Source organism: Plecotus auritus (genome assembly GCF_963455305.1).
Source record: "Plecotus auritus genome assembly, chromosome: 3".
NCBI lineage: Eukaryota > Metazoa > Chordata > Mammalia > Chiroptera > Vespertilionidae > Plecotus > Plecotus auritus.
The window spans coordinates 214,859,061-214,872,353 of record NC_137772.1 but is presented as its reverse complement, the minus strand read 5'-3'; the positions used below and the strand labels follow the sequence as shown (position 1 = coordinate 214,872,353).

Sequence of the window (13,293 nt, the reverse complement as noted above, 5' to 3'; positions counted from 1 at the left end):
TTGACCGCAATTGAACCTGGGACCCCTCAGTCCTCAGGCCAGCGTTCACTGAGCCAAACTGAGCCTGTGGAGCTTTTAACTAATGTCCAACAATTCCTTGATACTCTTTCCTCAGGAGTGTGGTCTAAACTTAGAGACTCATCCATAAGGAACAAAGGATAGAAAAACAAAACCAGAAACCTCAGTGGAGAAACCTGGCGGATAGCCCTACCCAGTGATCATGGTTAATATCGCCAGTAAAAGTCACGGTGATGTCATATTACACTACAATGTGGTGAGGACATTCTTCCCCAAACTCTATAACCCCAGTCTAATCATAAGAAAACATCAGACAAATCCAAATGAAGGGAAATATCTCAAGGTATCAACCAGGAGGCTTCAAAAGTGTCAAGGTCATGAAAAACAAGGAAAGACTAAAAATATGCCAGGAGATAGGATGACCAACTGCAACGAAATGAAATGAAATCTTGGGTTGGATTTTGGAACAGGAAAAGGGCATGAATGAAAAACTAATAGAATCCAAGTAAAGGCTGTAGTTTAGTTTACAGCACTGTACTAATATTCAAGTTCTTAGTTTTGACAAATGTACTGTGTTTATGTAAGATGTTAGGATTGGGGGAAGCTGAGGGAAAGGTATACAGGAACTCTCTGTGCTGCCTTTTTACTCATCTGTAAATCTAGAATTATTTTAAAATTAAAACTTTTCAACAAGTGACTCTATCTGACGTCCCTAATGGGATAAACTGCTGATAGTCCACCCCAATGCCATTATGGACTTGTGGATATGAGACAGGCATATGTGCATCATCATCATTTCTTAGTGATTCTTACCTTCGATATTTTTTTATCAATCTGATTTCCTTAGGATTGTCATATGGACCAAATATGTAAGATGACGCTTTTCTTCTTGTGAAAAATTTTGGTTTGTCATGGTAATATATACATTATCTTCACAGATTGACATATTGTATCTATATAGCACAGTGTTGTAAATGACTTCCTTGAAAGCGTTCTTTTGAAAAAGAATTAAGAAATCTAGGTAAACAGGGATAAAAATATTTTAATTATTGAAATACACTGGTAAATTGAGTAATTTACATTGCAATACTAAGAGGATACACGTCATCATCAAATTAAAAACTTTCCAAATATCCTAACCATCCGTCACAGGTCCTTGAAATAGTATAGGATTAACATGAGGAGAGGCTGTGATCGTTCGAAGGTAGAATGGGAGACTCACTGGCTATGAAGTGTTTGTAGTCACAGAGCCTTGAACTAAAGGAAACAGGAAGATAATCAAATGTGTCTATCACTTGCCAGTTTCAGTCATTTATCATTAATACTGCAATGTCATACATTGTTCCTAATAAAGGAAATTCTCTGACATTTAAATAAAGCTGAAAACCAAATAGTAAAAAAAGGGAAAGTGATAACAGTAAGAATCAATTTAACAACTTTATAGCTAAAAATTAATGTGAAGTAGAAATAGTGAAAGATAACAGACAAATATATTATTTCAGGTAATTCATCTATAGTGCCTTATTATCTTCAGTTACAAATAGAATAAGGACTTGGTTATATAAAAACTATCAAAAAAGTATCAGTGAAAAGACGTCATCTTCATGAACCGGGCTGAGTGGCCAGGGTGGGAACGCTGCTGGCGCAGAGCAGGCTGGCTGGGCAGCAGTCTGTTAGCTCATCTTTCGTAGGTGGACCGTGGAAAGTTCCATATGCAGGTGGACTGTCTAACTAAGTCCTTTCTCGTAGCACATCGTTCCATACGCACCCATGGCTTTAACCACAGACTTAAGAACTTTGGGGAGGTTGGGGAGGCAGGTGACTGTTTAGAATTTCCTTGGAAATGTCTGCACATTACAACGTCTCTAAATCTTGATGAACAAAAGCTATGAAGATAACAAAGAGAAATAATTAGCAAGCTTGAAAAGGTACAACGTCAATAAAAATATATCAGCTGCCTGGCCGGCGTGGATCAGTGGTTGAGCATTGACCTACGAATCAGGAGGTCACGGTTTGATTCCCGGTCAGGGCACATGCCTGGGTTGCAGGCTTGATCCCCAGTGTGGGGCATGCAGGAGGCAGCCAATCAATGATTCTCTCTCATCATCGATATTTCTATCTCTCTCTCCCTCTCCCTCTCTCTATATAAAAAGGTAATATGCAAATTGTCCAGGACGCAGTAACGTCACGACTGCTCAGCAGGCAGCTGCGCATGCAGGTGGGCGGGAGGGGACTGTGTGCATGGTGAGGCAAGCCACGGATGGCGCAGGCCCAGAGAGAAGAGGGCCTGCCAGCCGCCGCACCTGCGAGGCGACCGGGAGAGAAGAGGGCCTGCCAGCCATGGCATGCCGGCAATCCTGCCTCTGCATGTGAGCTGCAGAGGAAACACCTTTTCTGACCATTCATTGGCTAAGCTCCTGGTACGCCACTCACAGTGTTCTTGGTAACTTGGGTTATAAGAATCCAAGAAGGTGATCCAGGGTTTTGCCATCTCACTCCTGGAGGAAAACATGAAGGTCTGCTGCTGGAGGGGCTAAGAAATGTCATATCCTGCCCTAGCTAGCTTGGCTCAGTGAATAGAGCCTCGGCCTGTGGACCGCAGGGCCCGGGTTCAATTCTAGTCAAGGGCACACACCTAGGTTGCAAGCTCCTCCCTGGCCGGGTCCCAGGTCAGGGCTCATATAGGAGGAAACCAATCAAAGTGTCCCTCTCACATTGATGTTTCTCTCTGTCTTTCCCTCTCTCTTCCACATTCTCTAAAAACCAATGGAAAAATATCCTCAGGTGAGGTTAAAAAAAAAAATGTCATATCCTATGAAAGAGATATCTTGAAAATGCCTAAAGAAAGTTGTCATTTTTTCGTGGTGAAGGGACTGGAGTCCGTGTTGATGAAAACACCTTGGCAGCTGCGGTGGCTGGCAGTGGCAGCAGCAGCGGGGTGATGGGGGCAGCGCCTTCCCTTGATAAGTCCAGTTGCCTCCTGCAGAGGGAGGCCAGACTGCGGTTTAGGCCCGCTCCCTAAGCCATCAGTAGGACATCCCCTGAGGGCTCCCAGACTGTGAGGGGGTGCAGGCTGGGCTGAGGGCCCCACCCCCAGTGTACAAATTTGTACAAATTTTCATGCACCGGGCCTCTAGTGTGTGTGTGTGTGTGTGTGTGTGTGTGTGTGTGTGTATCAGCTGAAGGTCTATCAATTATTTACTGATTTTAAGTAAAACACATGTTCAACGTTCATTTACTGTTTACTTAAGACTTAATGCATAGCCAGCACAGCACTAATCACTGACTTATATAAAGAGACAAAGTCAGGTAGAAAAGAAACTCATAAACTTACAATTAAAACACATCATAATAATTCCCAAAACTAGTTGCATATCAGCACACCCAAGTTAAAGGTACAGACTGCTCAGCCACAGCCCTATCCCTTCCCTACTTGGGCAGGGGTCCTGCCAGCCACGTTATGTCGAAGGGGGATGCTGACGTAGCTAGCCCATCCATTGGCATTTGAGAGCCATCCCTTGAGCTCCTCTGTGCTGGCAGTACTCCACACATCTAAGTGGGCATAATCTTCACCCTCGAGTCATCTGTAGAAGAAACTACCCGTTTGTATCGTGATATAAGTATTCTTAAAAGACTGAAATCACTCCCCAATTTGCTTCAAAAAGCACCCAAGTCAACTTTGAACTTTGGTCATTGAGTGAGTTCTGTGGCTTTATTTCAAAAGAGATTTTACGTGTGAGGCCACAAAAACGTGTCTCCACTCCTCTGCATAAAATGTCTTTCTTTCCAAAGAACAGTGTTCTCCTCGGGGTTTCTGCCCAGTAATGTAAGCCCAGAAAGCCATGAGTTCAGATGTGTTACAGATAAGCACCACATGGATGCCTAGCAACTAGGGAAAAATGACAGCCTTTCAACTTAGGAAACGTTGCAGGTAATTCAAAAGAAGCCAAAGAAAAAACCAGGTTGTGTAGAAATAGGGAAAACTGAGAAGAGAGAGGGATGGCAATAAAATAATATGCATTTACAGCTATGAGTTGTAAGGAAATATTCTAGCCCACTGTCTAAAGTTAGGTGGGCTGGCTTACAAGCAACAATGCTAAATTGTTATCAGGGAATTTTAGATGCACGTATAAAATTTAGCAATCATCTTGCCTCCCCTGAGAAAACTAAAAGTGAGAGAAACTGAGAGAAGAAGGTAAAGGATTCATCTAAGGTCCTGTGTTAACAGAGCTTATGGAGTCGCCTGATACCTGTCTACGTGGTACCTTTTCACACTCTATTCCCTTGCTTTTTGAAATACACCCTGTTTTCAGGAAGGTAAACAGTAACATGCTCTCTTTCAATGACATTACCTTTTTTAATTGATGCAAATAACTGAAGTTCTACTGCAATAGAGGAAAACTGGCAGGGAATTTAGAGATCTATATGGAGGGTTACAACTCTATTAAAAAATACTAGGGATAGAAACCTCCACAAATTCCTAGAGAAACTCAACACCCTAACATGGTCATGGGCACGAGGGAATAAAGCTCCATGATGCTGTTGCCTTGACAAGGAAAATCTTTGAAGAAGTGGATACCCAGGACTGTGTCCCCATCCCCAGTGGGAAAGCTTACTAGTATTTGTCTCCACCTATGAGCTTATTTTGTAACTCTTCCCCATCCCAAACACCAACTCCACTACTGTCCTTCAGCAAGAATTGGTTCCATAGCAATCTGTCTTGCTAAGCATTAATTCCATTTTATAGATTGAAAAATGGAGACAACAAAGAGGAAGCAGTCCTGGTCAGGTGGCTCAGTTGGTTGGAGTGTCATCACTTACACCAAAAGGTTGTGGGTTCAATCCCCAGTCAGGGCACATACAGGAGGCAACCAATTAATATTTTTCTCTCACATTGCGCGCTCTTTCTCTCTTTCTCTCTCTCTCTCTCTCTCTCTCTCTCTCTCTCTCTCTCTCTCTCTTTCTCTCTCCCACCCTCTCTCTAAAAACATGTCCTTGGGTGCGGATTTTTAAAGAAAAAAAAAAGGGGGGGGGGAGATAATTTGCCCAGCTCGTAAGTGAAAGAGCTTGAATTCAAACCCAAGGCAGTATGGCTCCCAGAAGAGAATGGACTACCTCAGGAATCTTAGGAGACAGAGCATTCCTGATCACTGGAGGTTCAAGAGGCAAGATGTTATCCAGCATGACTGAAAGGCAGAGGGATCCACCCATCAAATGTGTTGTTAGACCAGGTGGGCTGAGACTCTTGCCTCTACTGAAAGGCTGTTTGGTATGTTTCAGAGGCTGGGGGTAGGTAATAAATGAAGCTATTTTCACCTGTTCGTGTTCACTTATTATAATTCTAACTCCAAGCTTTTCACCAGGACCCCAGGTCCACGGTGCATCCTTTAGACAATGTTTTCTTCTGTCTACGTTGAACATGCTTTAGGATATCCAAGCAGTAAACTTGGCCTAGGATCTTACTGTTCCTTCCCACATAACTTGTCACTGATGGATTGCCCATCTCCACTGGAGTTTTGGAACTGATACATCTCCTCTATGTACATTAACTAACTCCTGGCTGTTGTCTAGCACTTAACGTTGATCCTAACCTAATTCCCAGCCCCAGCCTCTCTAGTCTCTGCCTGACTTTCTAAGGTTCTAGCCCCCTTAACATTTTAGGCAATGAAGAGTGAAATCTCACTGTTTTTGGTAAACACTTGGCTTGCTTGTATTAAATGAATTCAGTTTCAGTCGAAAGAAAATAAAAAATATATTATAACCTGCAAAGGAAATTGATCTGATCATTAAAGACTCTTTACAATAAAACATGTTCCGTTCCATAGATTTACGCACAAGATGAAACCCCCCCTCCTAATCTTGAAGTCCAAGATTTTTAGAAATACATAGTAAAATAGTATCTAGAGTTCATTCACCAAGGCTAAGTATATCCAATTATTTAGAAAAATATACAGTACCTCTTGATTATTGTCATGATATTTTCTTCTAATCTTAAAGAGAAAATTAAGAAAAGTTAAATATTCAGAACATATTCTAGTTTCTTATAAAACCACAAAGAATCGTGACATACATTATTTGCTAATTCAAATCATAAAGTAGAGAAACAGCGATGAGGAACAAATAAATGACGTATGCTAAAATTAATGTCATACAGCCTTGTGTGCATATTAGATATACCAGTATTAATAGCTCTTTAAAACTCATGAGACAACTGTGCAGTGCCTAGTAAATCAGCACTCTTTACCACAACCCTCACTTAAAAGCTTACTTAAGCAAGAAGCTAGCTACAAGGTTGCAGTCACACCTATTATCAAAAGGACTTCGTTCACCCCACAATTACTAGTACTGTTAACCTTACTTCATTTAATTGTACAATAGGCAGTTACTCTTCCTCTAATCACCAGACTGATTACCTTGTATATTTACCTTGTAAATTCTACATAAAAGAATTTACTTGTATGTTCTAAAAAAAAAAAAAAACACCCGTAAACTGACGGACACATTACCTTCCATTTTCACACTGATCAACACTGAAATTAATTAAAAATGAAACATACCAATATCCATGGAGCATAACCACAAATAGAGGCTAAACTATGACTCTCATCACATGAGTGGTAATTTCAACAAATGATTCCAAAGAACAGATACATGGTTCCCTGCTACTCAGTAATATGTAGGCTAAGTCAAGCAGGCTGAAATTTAAATTTCATATTTTTCACAAAACACAAAATACATCTTTAGAGAAAATAAACATCACGTGATTTTGCTTACTTTTTCGAACTGTCTTTGTTGGATTAGATACCATGTTGACAGCTTCAGATGGGAGACCAACATACACTCCTCCGTAGTTTCTTCAAGAAGCAGATATCAAAAAATCAGACCAATTTCAATGGAACTTTATATTTGAAGAAAGCAATAGAAGCATGGACTAATTCAAATAATTACAGAATTATTAAAATAACTCATGCTTTTTCAAAAGTAGAATTCAGACTGTTATTGCCCTTGGAAATACAATTTTTTTTCTACTGAAAGAAGCTACATATACAAAAGAAAGATGTATTGAGTTAGTAGAAATTTTAGATATTTTATTTACAATAGGAAAGAAGAAAAGAGATATAGAAATAAATATCAGTGGAGTGACGTAACATTTATCAATAATTCCCAGGGGCCAAAGTGATATTCAATGCTATGGACACACAAAAACATTTCAGCTATAGGGAGACATAAATATAAAATTCCGAGACAGAGAGCTAAGGAGTAATGAGAGCAGGGAGAGTTAACCAGAGGAGGAATGGGGGGACAGAGAAGGCTGAGAGAATAAAGGGCGGTCACCTGGTTAGGAAGAGCAGCACACGCAAAGGCCGCAGGGTGAAAACTACTGCAGGCCACGTGCACAGGACAAAAACCAAACTGCTTGGAAGAGGCAAAGATAATGAACCCTGGGCAAGTTCTCTTCCAGATCGCATACCCCATGCCAAGAGTTGTCTTGGTGGAATCTCTACTGGATTGGGTGTGTGCTACGGTGTTAAATTAAATTTGTGAGTTAAATTAAAGCGCGTTAAATTACATCCATGAGATGTGGCCAAAATTATTCAAATTAAAGCCAGCTTCACTATCAAACATACCGCCTCTTGTCATCTTCTGTTAACGAGTCTTCTGTTCTGAAAGGTCAAAAACATTTGTTATGAGCCGTTTGGTTATATAGTCAGAGACTTCATTTTTGGTTATGAGAAAAGGGACACTAAGTTAAAGTCTATTTTATTTCAAGTTCTTCCATCAAGTATCTCTGTTACACAGTGTTCTGGCTCTACCTCAATCATTCATACACTAAAAAAAATGGGTGATTTTCTACTTAACAAACTATGCAAACCCAGCAAACGCCAGAAAGCTCAACTGCAAACAAAATTAAATGCTGAGGGCACCCAACATTGGGAAGAGCACAGAAATGAGGCGTCAGGAAGCCCGGGTTCTTCTCTCAGCTGTGCCACCCGCCCCCTGTGTGACTGACAGGTTGTGGGCAAGTGGCCCACCTGTATCTCCTTTGTAAAATAAAGGGGTAGACCAGATGGCTCCGAAGGTCCCTTCCAGGGTCCTAATACACTATGACTTTGTATTTCTCATGCCAGTTCAGTGGAGCAACTCCAGGTATGAAATATTTCTTTAGTGCAAAAAGAATTCATGTCAATTAGATCTTTTTTATCTAAAAAAAAAAAAAAAAAAACCTCCCACCATTTCATACATGATCTACTGCAAAGAGAAGGAGGAAATGTTTAACAGGAAGTCTGTAGAAGGAATCACTACTGTAAAATGCACAGCCCCTTTCCTGGTATAAGGGGAACCCATATTCTGCTAGAATTCCTCGGCATATTTCTAAGAGGATCAGGAAGCTTTCCTTGAAGCACTAGTTAGCATAAATAAGCTACTTTTCTGAAAGAAAATAAAAACTCAACAAGATCCAAATATATCTGGCTGAACTCAACATACAATTCTTAGGGGCTTCAGTCAAGAAGAAAAGCAGCCCGGATGGCATGGCTCAGTGGTTGAGTGTTGACTTATAAACCAGGATCACAATTTAATTCCGGGTCAGGGCACATGCCTGGGTTGTGGGCTCAATCCCCAGTGGGTTGTGCAGGAGGCAGCCGCTCAATGATTCTCTCTCATCATTGATGCTTCTATCTCTCTCTCCTCCATTCTTCTCTGAAATAAATAAATATATATTAAAATAATAATTAAAATTTTTTAAAAGAAGAAAAGCAAACTAAAAATATCTAAACAGCTTCACTGAATCTTCTAATTCTAGGGACTAATTGTGGGTTCACCCACTTCAAAGCTGTAAATATTCCAAATGTATATGTACATGAGATTTTACTTCATTACAACAGCCAGTAAGTCCCAAGTCTATAAAGGAGGGGCTTATAAAGGTGGCAATTATCTGTTGCACATTGGCCATGCCCACAGCTGATACTCCAATTGAGTACAAGATCCGCTGGAGGTCTCATTGATCCAACTGAGCACATAACCTGCCCTGGCCAGATAATTACCAACTTCATTTCTCTCTTGCTCAAGTTGGGTCAATTTTTAATTCAAAGGTGTCAAAGTCATACTTATTAAAAATGGTGTTATGCTCATCGAAGTGGTATAACAAAGTGTTGTTTACTCCTTGTAATTAAAATGGATTTATAACTTGTTAGTATACGTAATAGAAAAATTATGGTGACAAACTTGTTCAAGATTATTAGAAAGGTTTACTTGCTCCTGAGTGATGAAGGTTATCACGAAATTATTTTTGAAGCTATATGTAACTGATAGATTTGGACATATTTTCTGCCATAGCTAATCTTTTCATATCCAGTTATGTATCTGCTTATTTTAATTCTTTTCCTTCTTAGTTCTGCTTAAGGAGAGAGTCAAGATTTTAAAATATATTTTAACTTCCCCAAATATAACAAAATCACAAATAATTTTAATCTATTATATATTAATTATTCAATATCCTAAAACCTAATCTCTATTCATATGTCAGTAGTTTGTAATGGCATTCAAATAAAAATTTTATTCATTCTAAAAAAATAATCAACAACCTTACATATATCTAACTGGCAGGAAATGATCATGTAGCTACCATATTTCTTGGATAATAAATTAAGCTTCAGATATAATACAAAATGTGAAAAAAATACCACTTATAAGATGTCTATTCTTTTAAACCTTCAAATAATTTATAATGCCTGCCTTTGCACATATGCCCCCATGTATAAGATTGCTGTTTCACCCATTCCTTCCACAAACAATTATCCTGCAATATGATGACTGGAGACCAAAGACTACTTGGGCAAATATGGCATCATCAGTGAGTCCCTCTCATGTGTCAGATACCGTGCGGGGCACTTCACACCATCAGTGCTATTCCTCACAACACCTCGGAGAGTTCAGACCTGAGGAAGTAGGTTCAGAGAGCCATGTCAGAGAGCCATACACATGCAAGACCAACCAGCAAGACTAACATTGACCCTGGCACCAAAGCCACACTCTGCATTCTAATCCACCACCCCAATCCGCCTCTCAAATAGGAAGACGTAAAAGTCAGTAACACTTCCAGTGACAAACCAACAAGGTGGCTTCCCCTAAAGTGGAGCTCCTTCACCGCTCTGTCAAAAGCCTTGAGCATCACCACTGGCTCACAACCTGCTGTGTGACTGTCCCTGTTAGTGCTACATTATTTCCTCTAATCCTCACTACTATCCTGCAAGACAGCTGTTGGCCACATTTAAAGATGAAAAACTGAGCTCTGAATGGTTGAGTAACAAACCCAGGGTTACACACCCACGTAATAGAGTCAGAATTCAAATACAGGCTAGTGTGATTCCAACTCCTGCTCCATAAACCGTGAGCCCAGGCTAATTCAAACCGGAGAAACACCCCATCTCCCAAGCTGGATCTTCCCAATTTTCACCATCCCACTTAAGGAAAGAAAAACCAAGATGGTAGAAGAGTCTTAGTCAATGTTTCGTTAGCATTAGGAGAAACCTCTAGCAGCTGCCATGTACAATCCATCTTCATAGAACTGACAAATTGCTACGAAACTCATTTTTATCCAAGTACCAAAATTGCCCTGATCAGATGTTACATTAGAATTTATTCGCCTGAAAAATCAGATCCAGACTGAGAATCAGTCGGAAATGATGGCTGGTCCAAAGTAAACTAAATTCGCCCTAGCCGTTTTGGCTCAGTAAATTGAGTGTAGGCCTGTGGACTGAAGGGTCCCAGGTTCAATTCCGGTCGAGGGCACATCATCGTTGGTATTTCTATCACTCTCTCCCTCTCCTTTCCTCTCTGAAATCAATCAAAATATATTTAATAAATAAAGTAAACTAAATCCCCTGTGAACAGATAGGTCCAAGCCATTGTGTTTTGCTGCCTGAGGACCAAACGCTGCCCTGATCATGTCCAAGAGGACAGCACACTACCAGCTGGGATGACGTGGTCTGGCCCCAACTCCACCGGCTGTGGCCTCAGGAAGAAGAAATGGCAGCAACAAAGCTTCCTGGTTAAAGGAAGGCCCAGAACTGTTGAGCCAAAGGCCCTGAAAAACCAGTGGAATTGCCACAAGCTTACTGTTGCTGCAGGCGAGAACTACAAAATCCTCCTCCCGGTGTGGGGGACTAACTTTTCTAAAAGATCGTGGGGTTATTTTAGATTTTAAAGTATTTTATTTTTCTTGAGTACACAGCCTTCCTTTTTACTAGATTATAATATTTTTTGCCTTTCATTTTTAAAATAATTTCTTATTTTTTCAATCACAGTTGGCATACAATGTTATATCAGTTTCAGGTATACAACCCCGTGATTAGACATTTATATAATTTACAAAGTGATCACTCCAATAAATCTGTACCCATCTGACACCATACACAGTTACTGCAATATTACTGAGTATAGTCCCTTTGCTGTACTTTACATCTTCCTGTTTTGTAACTACCAATCTGTACTTCTCCATCCCTTCATCTGAAAGGTTCTTTCTTGTTGATATGGGAAGTGGATATTATCTTGAGGCCGTTCAAAACAGGGGGGTTAAGTTTATCTGACCACTAAGCAACTGAGCATTAGGAGAAACTTAAGTCTTTGGGATTCTAATCCTTGGGAGAGTGTCAGGTTTGGAATGATGCCCTGGCTGTCCGAACACCCGGGCTGCCCATCTGGACACCAATTTAAGATATCATTGCGCTTGTTTCCTCTCACAAAACACATTTTGAAAGATGTTATCAATCTGCCTTAACAGCGAATTCACTGATATTTTCTTAGACATACAGATGCCAAAGGGAGCTTGTGATGAGCCTGGAATTTCCCACTGATGTAATGGAATCTGGTGAGCCTGTGCGGCATGATTGTGGGCACATGCAGGTTTCCATTCAGTTTCTGAGGGAATGAAATTAGTCCATCGTGGTCCTTCTTCGGCCTCACAAACGCAGAACGTTCAGGTGAGGACCCCACTCAGGCCAGCGCCTCCCCACCAGGCAGCTCTGGGATGAGCCAGTCTGCTTCACTGAGGACTTGACTATTTTTCTTTCCTGGTCACTACAGCTTAAGTGGGACAAGGGTGGCTACTGGGTGGCCTGCAGCTGTGACGGCTGGTGGATTATAAAATCTGTTCCCCAAACCATGAAGGGGGGAGGAGGGAGAACAGAACACAAAGCCACACCTCCCGGCTCTGGGAGAACAGCGGCATGGACAATCTAGAAAGTCCTCAGAAATAGGCCTCATTACTCTACTTTCTGCCCCTGCTGGAGCAGATCAGGAAAGGCAGCGAACGAGATGACCTCACCCGTGAATCTTCCCTTAGAGAGGAGAGCCCGGAGATTAAATTATTCCATGCTGGAACAGATCAATGAAAACGAGGCCAGCTCACAGCAGATGGACTGGAAAGGAGGCCAAATGCTCTGCTGTTCTTGATAACACTGCTCAGGGGTTACTGGTCCAAGTACCGCTATGGCTCAGCCGGCCCATCATCTTGCTCCCTCAGAAGAGGAGCAAGTGGACAGACATCAGCCAGGATGCACCTCCTCGGGGCAATGCACTGCTAAATAACAGTGCTAACAGCGTTCAGGAGTCAAGGCCCATACACCAACAAGCAGAGGCGCTAAAGAATGAGAAATGCTAAAGAGTGAGAAATCTACCACAAACGGGGAAGACACCTGGAGAATAAGGCTTCTACCAAGAGCACCAAAAACATAGGGTTATAGTATGGGAGGTAAGGGACCATAAACCAAACCACCTCAAAATAAAAAGTGAAAGGTAACTTTTACCAGGTTCCCTCTCCGCTCCCCTGCCCTGGCCCCAAGGTCACCACTAGGGAGCCAAAGGCAGGCTCAATGAGGGGGGGAGGAAACGAGCACAAATTACCAAAGGGTCAAGGGTGACCCAGAACAACCATGTGGCACACCACGGCAAAACGTGCTCTTGTTAGACATGTGCTGGACATGAAGCTATGTCTCTCACCATCAAGTCCCCACCCCCTACTCTGATGCTGTGGCTGGGGCTCTGAAAACCACACTCTCCTTTGCCATCTGGCTCCCTGGCAGGCTCCACCAAGGAGATGCTGGAGATCAAGTGCAAAAAAGGAAAAGGACTACTCTTTCCAGCTTGGCTGCTGCTCTTGTCAGCATCCCCCAGCAGCTGGTTCCCGTGTCCCGAGCAGGACCCTTTACTCTCCTTTTCTGGTCACTACAGCTCAAGTGGGGGACTGGGGGCAGTGGCTACTGAGTGGCCTGCGGC

General features: G+C 41.7%; 1 protein-coding gene across 2 annotated transcripts in view; it reads right to left on the bottom strand.

The window, feature by feature from the left end:
• Nucleotides 1-1,035: 1,035 nt before the first annotated feature.
• LOC308243576 (overexpressed in colon carcinoma 1 protein) overlaps nt 1,036-13,293 on the bottom strand; it is a 35,863-nt gene continuing 23,605 nt past the window's right edge. The window contains exons 3-6 of one of the 2 annotated variants that reach the window (XM_080659214.1): nt 7,647-7,682; nt 6,793-6,872; nt 5,976-6,008; nt 1,036-1,904 (exon numbers count right to left, since the gene is read on the bottom strand). In XM_080659214.1, the coding sequence (XP_080515340.1) occupies nt 6,004-6,008; nt 6,793-6,872; nt 7,647-7,682 (121 nt within the window). In that variant the 3' untranslated portion in view covers nt 1,036-1,904; nt 5,976-6,003. Of the gene's footprint in view, nt 1,905-5,975; nt 6,009-6,431; nt 6,482-6,792; nt 6,873-7,646; nt 7,683-13,293 lie in introns of those variants that run through there. The other variant, XM_080659213.1, reaches the window with a different exon arrangement.